General features: G+C 43.3%; 1 protein-coding gene across 8 annotated transcripts in view; it reads right to left on the bottom strand.

The window, feature by feature from the left end:
• Positions 1 to 23,808, bottom strand: part of LOC128732600 (proline-rich protein 36) — a 379,912-nt gene that overhangs the window by 7,817 nt on the left and 348,287 nt on the right. For 3 of the 8 annotated variants that reach the window (XM_053825879.1, XM_053825881.1, XM_053825885.1), the window contains 7 exons: positions 11,868 to 12,167; positions 2,234 to 3,906; positions 1,561 to 2,159; positions 1,120 to 1,499; positions 772 to 804; positions 246 to 540; positions 55 to 181 (listed from right to left, as the gene is read on the bottom strand). In XM_053825879.1, coding sequence (XP_053681854.1) covers positions 55 to 181; positions 246 to 540; positions 772 to 804; positions 1,120 to 1,499; positions 1,561 to 2,159; positions 2,234 to 3,906; positions 11,868 to 12,167 — 3,407 coding nt within the window. The remainder of the gene's footprint in view (positions 1 to 54; positions 182 to 245; positions 541 to 771; positions 805 to 1,119; positions 1,500 to 1,560; positions 2,160 to 2,233; positions 3,907 to 11,867; positions 12,168 to 23,808) is intronic. The other 5 variants (XM_053825880.1, XM_053825886.1, XM_053825882.1 and 2 more) reach the window with 3 other exon arrangements.

Below are 23,808 nucleotides of genomic sequence, written 5' to 3'. Positions count from 1 at the left end.
GTATGGTCAAACTAACAAGGGCAGAAGCGGGATTAACCCCGGACTGAAACATACCTTCTCCATGGATCGTGTAATGATCCGGGCATCTGAGATCCGAGTGGTAGGTCACGGGAAAACGGCGACAGTCCACCGAAGGGTGAAGCACCGTATGGTGATGCATATCGGCCAAAGGGGGAAACGCCTGATAACGAAAAAAATGGATAATTAAAGGAGGATTTGCAGGTTTGTTAAAAATAGAAATTTACCCAAATGACTAGCTGCCGAACTGATAAAACTAGGCGGCAATGGTGCCGATTCATAAGGTCCAGGCCGTCCTGGTAGCCCAGTTGGAGGATAAGCAGGCGTAGGCAGATCGTGTGGTCTCACCAGACCGGCAGCTGCCGCGGCAGCCGCTGCTGATGGTGGGTACATGTGCGACGGTGGTCGCAGCATATCCGATGCCGTCTTCATTGACGCGGCTTTATCTGGGTTCTGTTTTGCCTGGTGGTGGTATATTTCCCATGCTATCCGCACGTGCATGGCATTCCATTTGCCAGTTTTCTGCAAGTGAAAAACGACATTCACACATTCAATTAATTACGATGAATGCTAGATTGGTGAAGTTTCATAGGGAATTAACCATAGTATCACTTTCACCTTGATTAGCAACTCAGTGTTATTGGAGGAGGAAGCAGAAAGCGTTGAGTAAGTTGGCATGCAAACAAGGAGGTATAACGAACCGATCGAGATGCTAGATGAAGTTTGCAAATGGAGATATGAAACAAAACCTACCTTTCTAGCCGGATCAACCGGAGAGGCCTGCTGCTGTTTGAGTTTGTTTGTGGCGGTATCGAACGTTGACGATGATGGTGGGGTTTGTAGTGGTAGTGATGAATGGTTATATACCAAAAATCATAACAAGAAAGAAACAAGAAAAAACAAAGCTTTATGATTGTGGCCGTACGGTCTAATGGTTGGCGTGATGATGCGTGATTACAGGTGGTAAATAGAAACGACGTTGATGATTAAAAATAAACCGTCTACGACTATTCTAGGTAGAAGTTAGAACAGTTTTATTGAAGAAACAAAAAAAGGCCTACGGCTAACTGTTTAGCCAGTTTAGCCAGATTAGATACTAACCTTCGGCACGAACGATTGCAAATGGCTTGGGGGAACGAATTGCGTTGGACCGCTTAGGCCTGGATGTAGAATCCCAGGGCCGTAGCCAGGATAGGCGGGCATCCCGAGTCCAGTGCGGTAGAATGGTGAATCGACAGCACCTATTTTCGGTACATCCTTAAAAAGTGGAGGTGGAAAGAGGGTTGGTGTAGCCGCCGCCGCTGCTGGTAGAATTGGCTGGTGCTGATGCTGATGTTGGTGCTGGTGTAGGTGTGTGTGCTGGTGCTGATGGTGATGCAGTTCCTGCCGCAGGTATGGTGACTGTGGAACCGTACTCAGCCCACTTCGATCCAGAAACCGATTGTCTAACTCGCGTCGCAGCATATCTGCCTGGTCAGAAACTATAGAGAAAAAAGTTCATTATTAAGGGTAAGTTTTTTTTAAATTCATCGGAAAACGTACCCTTCGTTGAGAAAAGCGATTCAGCTGAAAACGGCAACGGTGCCGTTGGTTGCGAGGGAGTTGAAGCCGTCGAAACGACCGGAGGTGGCAGCGGTGCCGTAAATAGTGGCACCGGGAATGACGTTGGCGGTACGGCAGAGAGCGAAGTAGGCGTTGGTCCAGCAGACGAGGCAGAAGGTGAGGGAGGAGTTGGTCGCGATTGTGAGGAAGAACTGTTATTATTTACACTGGAATTACCAGCCGCCATGCCAGCTGGTGAGTGTGATGGCGGAATTCCTGCAGAGGCTGTCATTGATGGATGCCATCCACTGGGACCTGCCGGTTGCAGGCTACTGCTGGAGCTGGTGGTTGTAGCTAACGAAGGTTTAGGATAGGTAAGACTAGAAGAAACGGCAGATGAAGGCATCGATAACGAGGCCGACGAAACGGACATCGCTGCCGGAGAGGAGAGTGCAGGTGGACCAGCCGAGCTATAGGGAAGCGTTGGAGATGGGCCCGTGGGTGGACCACCGGTACTAGCACTGCTTGTACTGCTGCCACCACTGCCATACGGTAGCGCCGAACCAGGTGTAGAACGGGATAAACTACTTACGTTACTACTGTGAACGAGAAAAGAGAAAAGTTGGATATTAGCGGCCGGTATAACATTGATGTCGATTAAGGATTTACTCACCTATAACTATCTCTTTCTCTATTGGGACTATGCCCTCGCGGAGAGTGCGTTCGTGCTATGCTGCCGCTGGAAGCCGCCGGATGTTGGGGATGGGTATTATTGCTATTACTATTACTACTACTGTTACTGCTACTGCTGGTAGGCGGGTGATGTGAAGCTGGCGGTAAATGGTGACTTCCAGGTGGCAGCACGGGTAAGAGTGGTCCCACCAGCGGATGATGTGAGGAAGGTCCTACTAAATGCGGAGGTGGCTGCTGATGAGAGAGCGGTGGTGGTTGTTGTGTTGCGGCTGCAGGATGATGAGGAGGCAAAAGATGCGACGATGCACCACCACTAGGATGCGTAGGAGGCGTGGCACCAGGTGGAACTGCCGTACTGATTCCATGTGGAGATGGTATATGAGGCCCACTACTGGCACCGGAAGGAGGTCCTCCCGCGGCTGCCGAAGGAGGAGCAGAGGATGAATTACTATTGCTACCATTGCTGTTGGTATTGGGAGTGACGGGCCGCACGGTTTTCGTTGGAGGTTGACCCATAGGAGACGCGTCCCGATCGCCCCGTATTTGCGATGGGCTTCCGTTCGCTGCGGACATTGGCGGTTGTAACCGTGAGTCCATCAAACCTAGGCCCATCATTGACGGAGGCAAACCGCCAAGTCCGGGTGGACCTACGGGATGCATTCGAGGAGATAGATTCGGTGGAGCTACCGATGGTGATAGATATGGATTGCCGTAGGTTCCATAGTGATACAACGGCGTATATCCCGGGTAGGCCGTGCGATAATGAGCAGGTATACTGCCAATGCCATTCTGCATCATAATCGACGGCGGCATTCCTGGATGGGTCATGTGAGATCCATTTAGCAGACCGGTTGGGGTAACGGCCGCCGAAAGAGCAACACTGGTTGCCACTACAGGGCTGTGAGTTCGCAGTGCTGCCAAGGAGCTTTCCACCGATGGGTGAATAGCAGGACTTTGACCGCTTGCGGGAGTAGCTGCGGGTGGTGTGTGCGGTACATTCAGCGGCAGTGATGAAGGAGCTGCACTGTTAATGCTACTATTGCTGTGCAACGGCTGACCACCACTTGTCGGTCCCAAGCTATTCGACAGGTTTGTTGGTCCTGTCACTAGTGGTAGGCCATTTGGTAAAGATGCCGAGGCAGTCGTTGAAGGTGCAAATGAGGAACCAGCTCCGATAAAACTCGGAACTGATGAAGGCTTCCCACTGACACTGGTGTTGCCACTACTGCTACTATTACTGTTACTGTTATGCTGCTGGGGCAGCTGTTGAGGCGACGGTGGTGGTTGAGACTGAGGAGTTGGTGGCTGTTGCATTGCGGGTGACGGCACCGATCCAATAGTCTGTTGCTGCTGTTGTTGCAGGGGAGACTGAGGTGATCCTTGCTTGCCACCAATGGCCGTCAGTGCTGCCGTCGCCGTTGTTGCAGCAGATGGAACACCAAGCAGACCGCCACCACCGCTCGCTGCTGGTATCTTTGCCGAAGCCGTGGGCAACAGCGGCTTATTGCTCAAACCGGCCATCTGCGGAGACGCGGGTGGCTGTGGTTGCTGAGGTGATGCCACGGCTTGCTGCGACTGAGGTGACGCTACCGCAGTAGGATGTCCACCACCTATAGGGGTCAGGTGGGTTCCTCCTATCGGACCATTGGATACCTGTTTTTGTCGGAAAGGAATAGAAAAAAGCAAGTTAGAAAAAACAAACTAACACACACGTTGTCGATGGGCTTGTTTATGCTAATTGTGCTGGTCATTGCAGCTCGTTGAATTAGTGGCCATTAAGATGCTAAGTGCTACCCATTAGTTAGGTGCGGTTGAAACAAAACTTGTCGCCCAGGGGCAGCGGCGCCGTTTAAGCACACTGGATAAACCGATTTATTCAGACATAAATCAGACGGCGTGTAACTCGGTCTAACGAACGAAACGTGATTATTACCGCACGCTCGCGGGTATTGGGTGCCAGTGCATATATTTTACCTATCCTAACCAATCGAAGAACTGATGGGTTGATGATTGTTCTGTAAACAGAAACATAACATACTAGGAGGAATTTGCCGGTTTGTTCCGCTTGGCGTCTTCGGGTATTAAATCGGTGGACCGGTCCTGGTAGAGTAAATAATTCAATGCTCGTTAGCACGAATTGATAAAAATGAAATTATCCAAATGAATTACTTAATTGAATTCCAACAAAGCCAGTCTGCTTTTCGTTTAGAATGAACGCTAATTCTGTAAGTTTTTGTATCGGCAAATCACTCGATCAACAGAGTGAATTAACGCATAGAAATAATTATAAACTGCAGTAAGAGTTAAAAAAACCGATGCCCTGTTACCCTATCAAGCAAAATATACTGACCATTTTAATTATTTCCTGCCTATTTGCTTTTGCTCAATACACAAGCGAGAGTCCATTATGCATAAATGCATGCATAGAATTTAAAATAGCCTATCACACGTACCCTCTTCATTTGCCCGCATACTTTACCTCGCCAATGCAGCAAATTCAGAAAATAATCTCACCGCGATAAAAAAAATCGCGTAAATGCAAAACCGATGTTTACCCGAAATACCATTCCCGCACGAGCCGATAGCGACTCAATGACGGTGGCATTCGGACAGGAAATCAATGCAATTATGCAAATATTTGTTTATTTGGTCGGGCCGAAATTGAATTGTCGTCGGGCAGCACACTTCCGCTCGGATCCTTCCATTGGAGGTTCCGTGGACACGGCTAATTGTCGCTGTTATCATTATTTCATTAGACAACCATTATCGAATTGTTGATATGGCGCTGCCGTCCGCAGCGTGGGCGGTTACCGGCCAAGCAAAGGGGTATTGATTTGTGTTGTCACTGTAGTTGATGTCGCTTCCTACGTCTGTTGCTGCTGGTCTACCGGACAGTGTGTGACGAGAACAGCGACTCCCGGGAATGGAACAACGGAACGAACCACAATTGCTCTGTTTTCAATTGACATCGGTTGCAGGATAGCGTTTAGATGCCACGCTTATCCGATAAATTATAGTCGCGATTGCATAGCTAAATGGAAAATTAATCAAAAATGCGGCGCTCACGGCTTGTTGCAGCAGCAATGACAACTGCAGCGGCTTTATAGAGGAGTGTAATTTTGAATTCATGAATCGGGACCGAGCCGGCGACAATGAGACCACGAACTATTTGTTTTGTAACCACAATCAATTTGGTTTGATTGTAATGGAACTGTTGCGAGACTGCTCCGTACGGTATCGTAAGTTGTTCGAGAAAATGTCGCCAATTTCTTTTTCTACCTAACAAGAGTTAAGAGAATAAGGACGTCCTAATAAGAGATTTGAACATTGTCAGCTTCGTACGCAGCGTACCCTTATTGATCGTAGTGTTTTGCTTACCAGCAGTGGTTGGAGTATTCACGAAAAAATAAACATTTGAATCGATGAACGTCTCTCATGAACATACACTATTCGCTTCTGTTGCCGATGATGCATTTATCGGCATTTGAGTTTATCACGAGTATAGCTCATCATGAACATCGCAAGTTCGTTCAAAAATTGAATATTGAACTTTGAACGCGGTCGATTTAATGGATATAATATACCCGGGAATGCCAGAAAGAGTCCTAAATAGTATTACCGTGAATAGAGAATAGTTTAAAGTAGTATTATGTTTCATTGATATTTTTCGGTGAATTCACCGAAAAATATCAATGAAACATAATATCAAAATTGTTACGGTGACGGAAAATAAAAAGTAGTTTAAAGTAGTGTTAGTGGCTTTTGAAGCAACAGAAGCTTTGATTTCGCACTTTTGCGTTGTATACGATATTCGTATATTCAGCGATGCTATGAAGCGTGAATATATGCGGCTCATTCGATGTGGCGAATTGAACCATTCATCATTTTGGTTAATACTCATGATAAAGTTGCTTGCCGATGCTTGGTCTATATGTTCAATTTGCGAATTCTCCAACCTCTGCTCACCAGCGATACCAAATACACGCCCGAACTCATCTATCACTTCTAAAGGGTATCCCACATCAAATTGCATCACGGAAAAACGCTGTAGAAAAACACCAGTTGGGTATTTTCTCTTGAAAATTTGGGTAGAAGTAGTTTAGAATGTATTGTTAACGCTGTATTTTATCGCTGTCACCTTTCAATGACCAGGATCATCACAGAGCTGCGGGTGGAGCAAAAGGCGATACAGGGGAAAATCCTTAGAATTCTTCAGGGGGATGTTCCGAATTCGCGCCGAGAAATAGACCAAAAAATCTACTCGAAATGTGTTAATGCTCACGAAATGAGCAGCAACAATTTTGTTGACGCAGTTGCGCTTTTATTAAGCGCTAAACAAAGGCGTTCGTAAAGCATGTTTTGTTTGTTTAATAGTAGTAGTTTGTTTTTTGTTTGATTAAAGTTATTAGTTAACTACTTGCCAATTCATGGTTTTTATTGAGTAGTTATTTAGGCATTCCGAAAAATTTCGGCCTTTCGTGATTCGGCCATTCGTGATTCGGCCTTTAGTGATTAGGCCATTCGTGATTCGGCCTTTCGTGATTCGGCCTCCTGTGACTGTTATTGAAATTCGGCCATTCGTGATTCGGCCATTTGTGTTTCGGCCATTCGTGATTCAGCCATTTGTGTTTCGGCCATTCGTAGGTAATCCATCAGGATCTACACCCAGATGCTGACGAAGCCTCATTGTCTCATCATGGATGATGATACTTACGTCAAGGCGGACTTCCGGCAGCTTCCGGGACTACTGTCCTTCACTGCCCAGTACAAGTTTGATTTTCCGGAGGAAGTAAGGAAGCAGAAACTTTCAAAGTTTGCCAAGAAATACATGATTTGGCAAGCGATCTGCTCATGTGGCAAACGGCGCCGTTCGTGACTACCGCGACTGTAAACGGGCAGATTTACCTCAAGGAGTATCTACAGAAGCGTCTGCTTCCTCTGTTGAAGTAATGATCTTTTGACCGGATATAGCTTCTTACCACTGTTCAAAAGATGTTCTAGATTGGTACGGAGTCACTTTCGTATCAAGGTCATGAACGCACCGGAACTAAGGGCCATCGAAAAATACTGGGCTATTATGAAGCGGGTACTACGGAAGCATCTCAAGGAGGTTAAATCTGAGGAAGACATGAAGAAAAAGTGGGTTTCCGTACAGAAGAAGCTGCAGCCAGATGTTGTACAGAGTCTTATGAGTAAAGGTAAGCGTAAGATGCGAGCATAAGGTTCTGCCATTGAAGTTGAATGAAATAAATGTACCAAAGGCTTACTAATGAGTTCTATTTTATTGTCTGAACGTTTGGAAAGGATCGGTAAACTGGGTAATTTTCTACAGCGTTTTTTCCGCGATGGAATTTGATTTGAGGACACCCTTTAGTTCGTCGTTGTCAACGAAGATCGTAGTGATTCTTAGACCATGGTTCATCGCCACATTGTTCAAAACGTTTGCAACACGGGATAAGGTGTAGGAGTTTGTGAGCTCCAGAGATGGTCGGTCAGCGGAAAATTTACCCGAAACCCGCACCCGTATCCATATCCGCCGAGTTCGGATCGGGTACGAGTACATAATATTTTTTCTTAATGGGGTACGGGTCTTTTTTTATTAATCGGGTGGCATTCAAATTTTCATAATAACGAGTAATAAGCGTAAAAGAGTAAAAACTCAGTGCATATGTTTGTCAGAAGGAATAGCCCAAAAAGCATCTGTAACTCAAAGGCGCGAATGAAGAACTGAAAACATTCTCTCGCCAGCTACAACCAAAGCGAACATGGTAAAAATAACTAATTATGAGACATCTAGAAGAAAATACGTATCGGAATATTTCGTAGCGACTTCGGTGACGAAGCAAGATCAACTAAATATCTCGGGTGGCGACAGAATCCTACTGGACAGAATCATATGTTTCGGCTTCATAGTTCCGCAGTTACTTTATGGAAAAGAGAGAAGATAAGGAGGGTGTTCGGCCGCACGATCCAATACTGCCAGGACAGTGAGGCAAAAAAACGAGCTGGTTGTTATTACCAAGTGACAGGCGATCAGTTATATTTGACGTATTAATTGTTAGGGAATAAACTGCGTCAATGACGTGTCTGTCCGCATGGACGAAGATCCGATTTCAAGAAAGAAGCGTTATAAGAGGGCGTGAAAGCGTCGGAACGTCAAGATCGTCATGGAAGAAATGAGATCAGAAGGGTAGACAGGCGCAAACCAACGCACTATTCTTATTCTTATTCTTATTCTTATTAATACCAACACAGCCACAAAAGAGGATTCCTGGAAATAATTTTAATGATTTCTAATCATAGAAATATTTAAAATTATTTTCTTGTCTGTATTAACATTTGCAAAATATCAAAGATATATTGCAAATGTTTAATCGGCCAGGCCAACTGTGAAGTATTGCCGCAAAGACGATTATAAGAAATAAATCTTGTGTGAATAAGTTATTCATACATAGATGCATTTCAAAATCAACAGGGGAAGAAGAAACGGGGACGTCTCGTACCAACCGTTTCTGATTAACTGTAAATTTGTTTCGTTGGGAGTATCTCTGCTAATAAAGGTTAAGTGATACTCCGGACCCTCGGGGATGAACTTATGGCATTTAGACCAAAAGCCCGGCTGCTATTGGCCAAGGTTATAGCGACAGGCGCAAACCAACGCACTATGGGCAAAAACGAGCGGAAAAACGGACGCAATTAAGATACGGGCTGCAGGCTGATAAAATATAGGTGACCTTATGTAAAATTTTCCGGAGAATCTCGCGGTGCCAACCGCTTTCCTGTTTGCCATCGGGAAGTGCCACATTTTGCTCATTTTCCCCTATTTTTAACATTTTTATACACTTATTGAGCTATACCAAGCGAAGTTTTGAGAAAACAAACCTTAAAAACCTTATAATTTTGTGTAAATAAGTCCACAGAATCGAATAGGGCTTATCCCATTTAGTTTAGAGCATAATAATTTTTTTGACTATACCAAACGGGAACTCAACCAATAAAATTAATGTACTCTAAACTGAATGGGGTAAACCCTATTTGATTTTTCGGACTTTTTTACACAAAAATATCAGGTTTTAAAGATTTAGTTTCACGAGGTCTAGCTTGGTATAGTCCAATAAGTGTGAAAAATATGTTAAAAATAGGGGAAAATGAGCAAAATGGGACACTTCCCGATGACAAACAGGAAAGGGATTGGCACCACACGATTCTCCAGAAATTTTTTCATAAGATCACCTATATTCTAGCATCCAGTAGGCCGTATCTTAATTGCGTCCGTTTTTGCTCGTTTTTGCCCATAGTGCAACGGCCGGACAGTACAGTTTGAACATCAAGACGAACAACAATGGTCAACGGTTGGAGAGCTTTACAGCTTCCTGAAGACCAACAGTCCAAAGTGCTCTCTTTTCTCGCAGGATCACATAGAGATGTATTGACGACTAGGAAACGCAAATGATCATGATATTTATCGGAATATTCGCCATCGACTTAGATAACGGAACAAGGACGGCGAATGGAAACTTAGTACTTGGAGCTGCTGATCGCTTAATTTCGCAGATGGCGTTCTGGTTCTGTTTGAAGCCCAGAAATGCAACTTCGTAGTACTACGATCAACGAGAGGATGTGTCTGTGGAGGATAAAAAGCCCGTGTCGTCAACGTGCATTGCCGCCCGCAGTTAAATCCGAGTACAACGACGGAAAGGAAACTACTACGCGCAACTAGAGGCAACGTACGACAGATTTTTACCATGGGACATCAAGATCGTTATCGGCACACCTATACTGGTTTGAAAATACTCTGATGGACGTTAAATTACAAAAACAAATCGATAAATCTACGTCACGCTTAGTCGTGATTCGTCAATTTTCGTCTATCGTCTATCAACACTATAACATTGCTTTATTGCAAGAACACTACTTTACTAACATCACCACACCTGTATGTATTTCATTGGGGTTGACGGCAGGAATAGGGAACATTCGACGAGCACGGCATAAGTTCACAACGATATCGAGAAGGAAAAAGCGCCAGTAGGAGAACGGATGAATAAAAATAATTATTCTGGTCTTATGACCAGACCAGACGCAAGCTCTATGAAAAGTTAAAACCCCGTAAGGGCTACACACCAAAGCCTGGCATCGCTTACTAACAAATCGGGATTCCTGCTTACAGGTTTCACCTAGATTGGACATATCTCGATTTCAAGTTTGATAGATGAGTACAGATTCATTGAAAAATTTTCGCTTTTTAATAATAACTATTTTGAAAAAGTCATATCCACACATACAGATAAGAACAGTTACAAAATTATTGTCTGCAGGAGTAACATGATAGAATCTTATACCGTTTTTGTTTTTGCTTAGGTGCAATCTAGGTTCGCTCTAGTTCCTATCGAACGACTATCAAAATGTTTGTTTTTTCACTTAAGTTGAACTTAGTTTCACTCTGGGATGCACTTTTTAGACGACGGGTTCGCTCTGGGGTTTTCACAGTTTCAACCCCGCTATAAGCAATACACTGACAACCCGAAAATGTTTGTTTATTCTCCCGAAAATGTTTGTTTATTCAGTGGTTGAGTTCGAACTAACCGAAACGAAAAGTGTTGCCAACTATTTTTGGCGGAGTACAAACGGAAATGCGGAGAGTGCCGGAGGCGTATGAATCACGAGCATTCACTAGTAGGAGAGATTCCCATCGTACACTTGGCAAAAGTTGGGAGACTAGGGTGGGCCGACCACGTCGCAAGGATGTCGGACAACTGTGCAGTGAAATCCGTTATCTTCAAGAACCCCACCGGTACCAGGAATAGAAGGGCCCAACGTGCAAGATGGCTTGACCAGGTTGAAGCCGACTTGCGTGCGTCAAGACGCACAACGAATTGGCGACGAGGAGCCCAGGCCGAGTACAATGAAGAGGAATTTATGACACGGCAAGAGGTACCCCGACTCTCGGCTGCTTGTTTTTTTTTAAGTTGGAACTAATCCAGGATAAAAAACAAAAACGCTATTAGTTAAGGTTTTTTTTATAATCTGACCGAAACCTAACTTCTCCCAGCCGGTAAACGCCGTTTTAATTTTATGACTCGTTTGACAACTGAATATGCAGCAACAAACCTGTGCCCATGAGATTTTTCCTTTCACAAGGAACCACAAATACCAATTAGTTAACCGGATCCATTCAACAGAGCAGAACGCGACGGCAGTTTGACAGTGCTTGAACTTTGAACTACACTGGTGATTTCGTGGTACATACGAGCTTTGAACTCCAAGAAAACATGAAGCAATCCGTGGAATCGGCGGGCAAATTAAGATGGCGAATTTACGATCATTTCGAAAAGACATTAACGGGGCAATCATCGCGCCCCCGTGGCGCGGATCGGATCATGTTTCTTGGCAGCACCTCGTAGTCGCCAGTCGTATACCTGTCACTGTGAATAGCAGTGTAAACGGCTGAAGTGGCAATTAAGCATCGCAAATTAGGCGCTGTTCGCTGCATACAGCAAATACAACTGGCCGCACCGAATGGATCGTTAAAATTTTTACGCCAGTTTTATCGTGCAGTGATTGGAGCATTTTAATGACCGAAGGAACAGAGCAAAACCATCCTGTCAACTTACCTGCAACGGTGTTGAGGGATAAGGCGGTGGCAGGCTGGGTGGTGGAAGCGCTGCGGGCGCTGGAGATGGTGCCGGCGGAGCAGGTCCTGCACTGGCCGCTCCTGGCGGAACCGGAACCGGACTAGCACTGCCGGCCAGTCCGGCCAGCGGACCATTGCTGAGTGGCAGCCCGGTCGGTGGGAAGTCCGATTTTCGAGGCACCGCTGGGCTGGGAGCCGCCGCTCCCACTGCCGGGGGCACCACCTGTGCCGGTTGCGCCTGGGGCGTGGATGCGAATACAACTGACCCTCCATCAGAACCCTGAAAGAAGAAAGAAACGCGGACAGCGAACCGCAAAACAAACCAGTTTAATAATTGATAACAGCAGTTTGTGCGAGCGATGGTGGATTTACATACGCTTTACAGGGCGGGATTGATAGCGCCATAAATAATTGATTCAATCAATTTGCAAACAGATAGCGCTGGTGTCGATATGGCACGGCGGGTGCCTGCTCAAGGCGAGCGAGAGCATTTAATCCGATTGGCATTATTGAGCAAGTACTCGATGGATCGTGTAATCAATATTTATTAATTTTGAATTAATTTGTGCCCCCACTCCGCCCTTGCGTGATCCGCTGCGGAAGGAGGAGTGGCAACTCAATTCAGCTCGAATGGGAAATAATCCATTCATTATAATAATTACAAGGTAAATGAGTAGGCTAATGTTCGTGTCCTCTCGCGCGTGAACATATAAAAAACACTTGCTGATTTCGGTTTGGAGGAGGGACAGTCTGAGGCAGTCGAATAAATCTGCATATTTGATTAATTGTGCGATTAATTTTCATATAAACATCAACAGGCAGATAAAAATCTGGCGACACGAACGTCCAATCGGCCGACTCTGACAGGTTATAATTAAATTTGTTTATTACCGATTCTCGGCGGCTCTACCGACCTACCGGCCTGCCTTGAGCGGATGTGAAGTGCAGTTTCTTCGTCCTACAAGGCGCATTCGCCAATTAGTTGACACCTTCGACTGGTCGTAAATCAAACTGCAAAAAGTTCTTGAACCTGTAGGCGGGAAATGATTTCATGTAACGCCTTTCTGTTCGTTACGGTTGTTTGAATAGCAATCCAATCGATTTGATTTGATTAGGCACATGCACAGAAAATCTATTATGGTTTGTAAACGTTTAAGGTGAAATTAGTCGTCATCGATTCTGCAAATTCCAAAAGCAGTTTTTTTTTGTTTAAAACAAAAATTTTGTTCATGAAAATATATTCGCTATGTTCAGATTGGCAAGAAGAATGCAGCGAATACATTTCTATAAACAGAACCCCGCTTTTGGGCCCAGAAACTGCTTCCGAAATTGGGCTCTCCGACGAAAAGTTAATGACTGCTAATTTCCCGTTAACGTATCCGGTTTTTAGCAAGATGATTTTGTTTAACAGAAAATTTATACTGCCAATAAATAGGAACAACAATTGTCAATGTAAAATTCTTTACACATTACGGAGTTAATGTTGACAAGGTAACAACAAAAAGGTGCAAAACCAATTGAGCACAATAAACTAAAAACACCAACAGAATTACCGAAGACACCACAAAACAACGAATGCGAAAAGCGTGACCCAGTGATTTCACAGCTGTGATGAAAAATGAATCGACCGATGACATGTGTAAATAGCGTCTGACACCATGCAAATAACTTGTCGACGATTGTGACATTTACAATCGTGCACCCAATGGAGCGGTGGCCCTAGCTTAGACTTCGACGAGCCCTAACCGTAGCCCGCCCGACGATGTGTCGCCTCTCGACTTCGACCCCGACGTACGGCCAAACGGCATTCATATTTATGCAGATAGGTGGGCAATGGCTCCTAAACAAGCGTAAGAGCGAATGACGAAACAGCTCTTTCCTTTGCGCTAATTTGAATATCAAACAGTGAACATATTTCTTCGAATGGCAAAATAATAATGTAATCGCTTCCCAATATGGCTGGCATTTGCTTGCCACTGTCATGCCGCCAACCGTCCGTAGAACAAACTGCAGCAAAGGCTGCTGCCTTCCGTTTGCAGCGGAAATACTAATGCGATTTTCTGCCGCACAGGCAAGATATGCATTCCGGGCTCGATTTAAGGCATTTGTGCCCCCTTTTGCAGCTCCCCGCTTCCCAACATCCCTGAGGGTATTAATATATCGCAATGTAAATGTTCAATCTTGTTTGCTCGTTTACTCGCAGTGGTATGAAAATTAAATTTACAAACCACCATAAAATTGTTTAAAATGGTCGAACAAATATGCACACGCCAGTGTACTCCTTGTTCCGTCCCGCTATGCCCGCAATGGTTTGGGAGTCCCCTCAACGAAGCGATATGCAAACACGTTTGCCTTGTACACATATACAATGTGCATGGCACAGCACATTCATCGAAGTACGGCTTTTTGCAGTTGAACCGCCATATTTCTACGTGAAATGCACCGACAAGCTGCTCCTGCCGATGCACCACCACCGGCAGGGAGCTCAATCTCTAATTCAATATCTCTTGCTGTTAGTCTCGGGCTAATGCAGTTGCGGCAGTACTTCAGGTGCGATGATGATTCCACTGCGGAGTTCGATTGTGACAATGGAGGGTGATGGGGGTAGACGTGAGTGGATGTACCAATTGATAAACTACCTCAACGGAAGAGCAAAGCACCCCGAGTGTATGAAATATGCAAAAATGGTCTCTCATTTTCCGGTGGGGCTTCGGAGATTTCAATGAAGTGTACCAGTTGGATGCAAACATTCGTAAATCCTCTTGATATCCGTTTGGAAATTGTACGATTGGTCTTCCCTCCCTAGTGACGCAGTCAGCAACAGCAGCCGTTCGAAATCCCACACAGTCTGTGTGAGCATTTTGTTTGAGGGGGCCACCACCGCACGATACGTGTGTATAATCGAACAACAAAACCATTATTATTCAATGAAATTAATATTTATGGATTGAACGAAACCAATTTACAAATAATAATAGCTCGATTTCGCTGCTCTGCTTGATGTTCGCCCGATTGCATCCCGCAGACACACACATACACACACACACTCACTCAATCGTACGGTAATCAAACGGTAATGCTGAATGACGACGACGACGAGGGGAGCACAGATTGCAGCTAGATTATTATCCCCTTCGTCAGCCAGCTAGGAGGATCGTACTGAATGCATTTGAGCTGCCAGAATCGAGATTGCTGTGTGGGCATATCGCATCGCAGCACGGAGCCAACCGACACACAACGTACACGATTTCAATCCGATTTGCATCGATATCCAGTCGAGCAGGAAAGCGTTCCGTTTTGCCTCCGTTCGCAATCGTCGGAGACTGTGAGTGGAGAGCCGGTCACGGACCATGTCGAATGTTCATAAGCATAATAATGTTTAATATATACATAAAATCAGATTAGTTTATAACAAACCGTCCATAAATATTGAATGCACTGGTAAAGGGGAGGTAGAATGGACTGGGAGACGACCGCCAAACAGCCCGACCAAGTGGTCCCCTGCCGGCAAAAGATGGTGCACAAATGTGCATAAAACGACAGCTTCGACGCCATTAAATCGTTTGTGTGTACGCGAAAGAGATAGCTAGATAGCTAGGTAGTATCGTACACTAGTCGTTTGCTTTACGGTCACGCGGGCGGTTCGACAACGATCTTGTTGATAAACCGCGACGAGAGCACAACCGTTCGCGCATAACTAGGCACAATCTCTGCAGGTTATCGGCACCCGAGGCTACGGCCATTCAGATAGGATATTATAAGCTCAACCCGGTGCGTTTGTGTGTATGTAATCTCCGATCGTAGGGGCCCAGAAGGTGATCGCCTAATAAATTTTACAGCTGTCACCTTCCCGTGCCTGTCAGCCGGCAGGGGGCAGCTGCCTAGAAAGGCAAGAAAATAATTAACCGCAGTATGAATTGCCCTATCGCAAAAAGTTAGCCGGTCGACGATGGTCGCAGCAAGTTGTGCAACAGTATCCTACCGTTTTGATTCCCCGCCGTGTATCAAGATACCACACGGACCCCTGAAAGCCTATAATAATCACATTAGTTATCGATGTTTCAGGTCGTAGCGCTACCCCTAGCCGAACGCGATGGTAAAGGACCGGTTTTTTTTCTCCGTAAAAAGCCATCTCCGTGAGAAGGCTTTGTGGTGAGCCGACCTGTCGAAACTGTGTGCACGTAAGGCTTATCGCACCCGTTCACATCTTTAGTCACATCGGTAACCAGGTTTGGGTGGGTTTAGCAACGGCCTCGTCGACCGCGCCGAGTGGACTGTGATTACCGGCCATTTTCAACGTAACCCATTATCGTCGCCATTGAAAGCTGCTGCTGCTGCTGCGAAGTGCTTGTCAACTGGGCACTGATTGCCGTACAGCTTTTAGCACCTGATGGCGACCACCATCAGTTTTATGCTGTTAAGTTAGACGGCTCGATTGAATTGTGCGCCGTATTTCACTTACTTTTGCAGCGAGTGGCCTTGTTTGTCGGAGAGTTTATTAGAGATAGAGTTGTAGTGAGCAATAAACGAGATGGTTTTTTTCATAATTATAACAGCACGATGGATTATATAGTAGCTACTTAAAATGAGAGGGTATGTCGTCTTTCAATTTGTATCTTACTTACTAGCAAGATTTCTGTTAGAAAAAAGAAATAAAAAGGCGAAAAATTATAATATCAGTGAATAGTACAGTTATCGAACGCTTTGGAGATAATATCGTTGTATCATTGACGAACTGATATGACACATAGACACATTGAAGAAAATCCTTTAAAAAACATCGTCCTACACATTTTGCTTGCACACTAGCACCCTCTGTTATAAATGTTGTGGAGTAGCTTGCATTTGAAGGGTGTTATACTGTAGGCTTTTTACATTTGTATGGTTTTATACTGAAAACTCGAAGGCTCACTCGAACGATGTGCGGTGTGGCCATGTTGCGAAACATCCTTTTTTGAAAAATGAATGATTTTGGAATGGACGATGGAATTATTGCGAATGTCTCGTCTGTTTGTCTGTGGTTGTAGTGCAAACGAAAAGTTAAAACCGGTAAAAACTATGAGCTCCACCAGAATTTCCTGATGACCGCTATAAAACTGCCTTCCGACCAAGTGACCCACTCTTATTCAGAAGGTTTTTAAGACTCTATAAGAGATTAAGTAGTCGTATCATGTTCTACTGAAAGCAAAAATAAAACCGATTAAGCTTCCGTAGCTTGACAGCCTCCGCCATAATTTACTATAATAAAGCTTTTCGCTTTTTGGTCTGGTAAAAAGCTAAATCAATCCGCCAGTTTTGTCAACTTGAAAATACATCCGTGAGCAGAAAAGTTAAAGTTTTACTGTCAATTCATCTTGATCGATTTGGTTTATAGCAACTATAAAATCCCGCTTTTTGCACCTTACTGAACACCGCAGTATGAAAGTGCGACTGGGTATAAAAGGACGACATAGTGAAATCACTGTAACAAGAAAGAGAAAGAGCGACATCGAGAATGTTCTTTCGTCATATACATTGGTATTAAGGAAAACATCTGGATTAATCCAGGTCCAGCTGCAAAACATAAAAAAATAATAAATATTCAATAGTCTCCATTGGTTTGCAGCACATACGCACTAAATTTTATCGTGCATATTGATATCATAGGTGAATACATCAACGCGATTGAAATACAGGTATACCTCGATAGGACGTACACCCGCGCATCATTTAGCGTACGTACTATCGAAACGTACGTAATATCGAATCACAATTTTTAATGTAAAGTATTATTTTTATTATGCTAAATATTGTCTAAAATTTCCAAATTTTAAGACATAATAAAATAAATAATCATCTTGGGAACGTGTAGGGCGCTATATCTCTACATATTTGCGTTGGTAAGAGGAAATACTTATCAACTTAGGGACCAATTACTTCAAGAAATGGTTTATTGGTTCACTGTTCCTGGTTTTTGCTGTCAGGTATTGTGACCAGTTAGCAATGTGTGATTATCTACGTCTTTATGAAAATTGCCAACAATTTGAAATGGTTCCGCAATGGTCAATGTTCCTAACTTAATTCTAATGATTATTGAAGCAAATTTTTATTCTCAGTTTTCGTTAATAGTGCTGAGGTGTTCAAATTCGGAATATTTTATTGCAAGGGATCAGCATCGCTTGCTTTCGTGTCTCGTTCGTTGCAAAATCTTTGACAACAAAATTTTTTCGGAGCCGTGACAATTACCCAGTTTTAAATTCGAGCCAGTAATTTGGACTTTGGAATAGTAGTTTGCATTGTAATTTACAATAATATTTGACTCAGGTGAAAGGCTGAAGTCGCAGAGCAGCAAATTTTTATATGTAACGGTTTGTAAACGAATTAGAACTCGATATCTTTATCTTGATTTTGCGAGAAACCTCATCCTCATCTAACAAGACGGATGCAATATTATTCGCCCACACAGTAGATTCGCGCGGGACTGGTTTATGTTTTGCTTTCGGAAATAAATATCCAAGGCATAATATTCATATCATCGAAACGAATTCAGGCCCAAATACGTCGCACACGTTTTCTAGACGACTATTTGTTTACAATGGTGATCGCGAAAAGTTGAGATGAAAGGTAATCGCTGACGCGTTGTTTCGTTGGATCATACCATCTACCAAGATGAACCCTGATCTGTACCTTACTAACATAAATCCTATCCCGTGATACTTGTGGAGATGCAGTGATACCTGCGGTCCCTAGCAACAACAAGTATCGGACTAATATTCTTTCCTTTTCCCATGTAGTACAGCCTTCTGGTCGTGGCCAGCGTCGTTATTGGTCAATTTTCAAAGTATTGAATCAGTAAAAATTGCACAAGTATGTCATGCTACTCCCAAGCACTAATTCAATTGGTTCTTTATGCAATCTTACTGGTTCGACTAATTACAGAGTGCAACTACGGGCATTCTACTTAAGCTAAGCTAATTATAAAATAAACAATTATCTTGGTAAAATTATTTTAGAAAAAACACTACAAATGTTAAAAAATAGTTGAAAAGTAAAGCAAAAGGAATCCAAAAACATTTTTTTTGTAAAATTCTCTCTCAAATTGAAAATTTACATATTTTAATCGAACAAATCTAGGTAAAGGTTTGGTACATAGTTGCCAATATAAGCTGAAATGTTCGAGTCCGATAAAGAAAGGTTAAGTCTTAGAAAGATGTTTAAGCCCAAGACTATGCTTTATGGGACCAAAATTGGTCATGAAAATCGCCATAAGAGTACAATAAAACTCACATTGTTGCTTGGGCAGTATCTGCAAACAAACGAATATAACATTGCCTGCTGTTCCCCCCATCGCAGTTGGAAAGATTAGAAATCGCAGAAAAGGTTAATTTTCTGAGCACAAATCTGCAAAATCAGAATGCTAAGACAACTGTTATTTAGAACGTATATTTGATTAATTTACTATTTAGGAATTGTTTTTAATGTTAAAATAATGGTTTTTACATAACAGAAATAACTCATATTATTAAAAAATTTAGAATTATTGAATACGTTTTTGCTTGTATTGACTCATAAATATTCATAAAAAGTTTCTGCTTTATATAGAAAATAAAAAAAAAATCATTGCAGGAAAATGTACGTACTATCGAGGCAAAATGTACGTATTATGGAGGGTACGTATTATCGAGGGTACGTACTAACGAGGGTACGTACTATGGAGGTATACCTGTATTGCAATTTTCGAAAACTGGTTTTAACTATATGTATATCAGTTCGTCAATCTCAATTTCTAGTAAAATCATTTCGGTTTAGGCAGAGGTGGGCACCGCTAATCAGCTAACCGATAACCTTTTAGCCAGTGAGTAGTGCGTTAGCTAGGGTTCAAATGTGTTAGCGCTTTCGTTAGCTTCCGATAAGTTAAAGTACCACTAAATAAACTACTAGCCGCTAATTTTTGAACATAATAACAAAAATAAGTGTGCGATTTCTTGCAACTTGATAAAATTGGTCGTTGCTCTTCGCGACGCGAGTAAATATAGTTCATTTATGGCCCTAGTTGTACTATTTCCAAAAATTATTTTCAAAAATTATTGGCTGGTAGTTTATTTAATAGTACTTATCGCTATCGGAAGCTAATAGAAGCGCTAGCACATTTAAAACTTAGCGAACGCGCTACTCGTTAGCTAAAATGTGAATGGTTAGCTGATTAGCGGTGCCCATCTCTGGGTTTAGGGCTGTCGAAACCGGTGGCACCGTCCAATTTTTGGATAGCGAAATACTTGTTTTGGAAAGGCAAAAAATCTAATTTTCTAATATCCTAGTTTTGGTAAACGTATTTAACACTTTGCTTCGAAAATATGTCTGCTCCGGTATCGAAGATGAACTAAGTTTGATAGAAGATGGTAAAACTCATAGAAAAACTAGTTGGTGTCAATGCTGAATTGATCCTTCGACAACAAAAAATGAAGAGGGTGACACTGTGGGTCAAATAATTAAAGCTTTCGAAGCATCTCTACTGTGAAAATATTTCATTGTATGAGCCAGACGTCGCGTTTCAATTTATTTTTGAGCAACTTGATATTCAAAGCCACCAAATTATTCATGTACCTACGATCGTCATGTACCTAAGATAGTAGATTCGCCAAACAGCAAGCGTTGGTTGATCCGCGAGCTTCGTATGCTAAATATGGAAAAAAAGCTACGCTTAGGCTATATTTCAAGTTTCGCTCCCTGGCAGTTGCTGGAGTATTTTCAATGTTCTCACATGCATGTCTCCAGTGAATTCTCTTTGATCTTAATGTTTTCCCTTCGCTGCGTGAGCATTACAGAAGATTGAACGCTGTATATAAGAAACTCAGCAGGGAATGCTTTAGACAAGACCTGCAGAGAATTCAGCGTAATCTGAAGGTGAAATCGAAAACTTTTTGGAAGTATGTTAGCGGTCAGAGTAAGGAATCGAGCCTTTCTTCAACCATGACTCTGACTGGAGAGGTTGTTTTGGATTCTCAGCATATCTGCCATCTTTGCTGATATCGCTGACCTGCTTATTCCACTTCGGCTCATGTTTAGCCTGTCCGTCTCAAGCGGGGTATTTCCGTCCGTATGGAAAACTGCCCATATGTTTCCTGATCATAAAAAAGGGGATCGAAAAGATATCAATAACTACCGTGGAATCTCACCATTGGGTGGCACTTCGTAGTTATTCGAGCTAGTTTTCATGACTCCGCTGCTGTCAAACTGCAAACAATACCTAAGTAATGATCAACAGGGATTTATCGCAAGAAGATCGACCACTGCGAATCTCCTTTGTCTCAAATAAATCATACATTGCCGAAAGCTTAGCGGATCGTGCTCAAACAAACGTCTGCGGCGTTCGACAAAATTAATCATGCTATTGCAGTTGTTAAATCGCAAAGTCTCGGTTTCGGTGGGAGTTTGTTGCGTTGGTTTAATTCCTATTTCGCAGATCATAAACTGATCGTGACGGTTGAAGATTTTCAATCTAATGCGTTCTTGGCAGTCATTTGGGACCGTTAATCTTCCTGTTGTATTTCAATGATGACAACCACGTTCTAGAAGGCCTTCGTTTATCCTACGCTGACGATCTGAAGATTTACTTGAGGACTCGCTCGCGGTAATATAAGCAACTTAAATAAATTTGCTTTATTAACATTTTTATTATGGCTAGCTATAAGCACTGACGAACTGACATGACACATAGAAGAAAATTCTTTAAAAACCATCGTCCTACACATTTTGCTTGCACACTAGCACCCTCTGTTATGCATGTCGCGGAGTAGCTTGCATTTGCAGGGTTTTATGCAGTGGGGTTTTTACATTTGTAGGGTTTTATAGTGAAAACTCGAAGCAACACTTGCGCGCCGCTGTGTGGCCATGTTGCGAAACATGCTTTTTTGAAAAATGAGTGGTTTTTGATTGGACGATGGAATTAACGCGAGTATCTCGTCTGTTTCTCTGTGCTATAAGTCTTTTTTGACTCGTATCCTCTTGGTATTGCGTACTATCACAGACAAACAGACGAGCCTCCCACGTTAATTCCATGGTCCATTCAAGAACACTCATTTTCCAAAAAAGGATGTTTCGCAACATGGCCACACCGCGGCGCTCGAGTGTTGCTTCAAGTTTCGCGTATAAAACCATACAAATGTAAAAACCCTACAGTAGAAAACCCTGCAAATGCAAGCGTGCTAGTGTGCAAGCAAAATGTATAGGACGATGGATTCTAACGGATTTTCTTCTATGTGTCATGTCAGTTTGCCAGGGGTAATACCATAATAAAACTAGAGGTAATGTTTAATGCCACAATAAAACCAAGTGGCATTAAAATTGATACTTTGGAATGTAGCCAGTGCAGTCTTTCGGCACTCGATATAAACCTCTACAAGAAAGGAACACGAGTTTCAACGTCCACAGACAAACACAGGACCGTTCCAGTTTCTTCAAGCTCTTATGATGCAAATTCTAAAATAGATTAAAAAAGCCAATATCTATACAAGAGGTATTTTTCAAGCGGGTTATTGAGCGAGGTTCATCGGGGTAATATAGATTTCGGTACGAAGGAGAGATAATGAGGTGCCTGAAAATAGACTCTCGCTAAGAACCACTTGGCATCGAGTAGCATGATACTACTACTACTAAGATTCGAACCCACAATCACTCGCTTGTCAAAGCAGATTCGCTAACCTAGCGGCTACAGAGCCCCCAACACAGGATGTCAGGGTTATTACAATTCCAAGCACTTATGTCGGGAGTGAAACAATGTACTCACGCATCATAACAGATGGTTGCGGATGGACTGCCCTGTAATGTTACTCAACATTACTATTGAAGGTGTGATCCAGCGTGCGAGCACGATAGACGGCAAATGTACCCAACTCCTAGTCTTCGCAGACGACCTTGACGTCATTACTAGAAACTTTGACACGGGCAAGGATGGTTCGATCACTTTGACTAAATTTTGATTCATTTGACAGTACCGTCTCAGCCGAGCAAAATTTGTTAAAGTGATATATTGGACATTTGTAGAACTAGTTATTATCTACAATTTTGCTGAATAAAGTTTTGCTGTATCTTTTGTAGGTACGGTTCTACAATGCTAGTACCTTTTTAGTAACTAAATGAACGTCCATTTAGTCACTAAAGAGTTACTAGCATTGTAGCACTGTAACTACAAAAGATACAGCAAAACTTTATTCAGCAAAATTGTAGATAATAACCAGTTTTATAAATGTCTCATATAACACTTTGTAACATTTTGCTCGGCTGAGGCGGTACTCTCAAATGAATCAAAATTCAGACAAAGTGATCGAACCATCCCTGGACACGGGGGAGGCAATTTACGGACAGTGACTATTGACGGCAATGAATTGGAAGTGGTTGATGAGTTCGAGTATTTGGGATCTCTGGTCACCGTCGACAATAATACGAGTGAGGAGATTCAACGAAGCATTCAAGCTGGAAGTCGAGCCTACTTTTTCCTCCGCAAGACGCTCTGATCAAGGACCATAGGCCGCTACACAAACCTGACGATCTACAAAATGCTAATCAGACCGGTAGTCCTCTACGGACTTGAGGCAGTAACTTTGCCCTCAGTAGACATTCGTGCACTTACCGTATTTGAACGAAAAGTGTTGTAGACTATTTTTAGTGGAGTGCAAACGGATAGCGGAGAGTGGCGTAGGCGTAAGAACCACGAGTTGCAGGCACTACTTGAAGAGATTCCCATCGTACATCTGGTGAAAGTTGGGAGACTACGGTAGGCCGGCCACGTCGCAAGGATGCCGAACGACTGTGCAGTGAAATCCGTTCTCTTTAAGAACCCCATCGGCAACAAAAATAGAGGGGCCCAACGTGCTAGATGCCTGGACCAGGTTGGAGCCGACTTGTGTGTGTGTCGAGACGCCCCCGAGTTAACGTCGAGGAGC

This window comes from Sabethes cyaneus, chromosome 1 (genome assembly GCF_943734655.1).
Source record: "Sabethes cyaneus chromosome 1, idSabCyanKW18_F2, whole genome shotgun sequence".
Lineage (NCBI taxonomy): Eukaryota > Metazoa > Arthropoda > Insecta > Diptera > Culicidae > Sabethes > Sabethes cyaneus.
The sequence above is the reverse complement of the archived record's forward strand: the minus strand, read 5'-3'. Positions and strand labels throughout refer to the sequence as shown.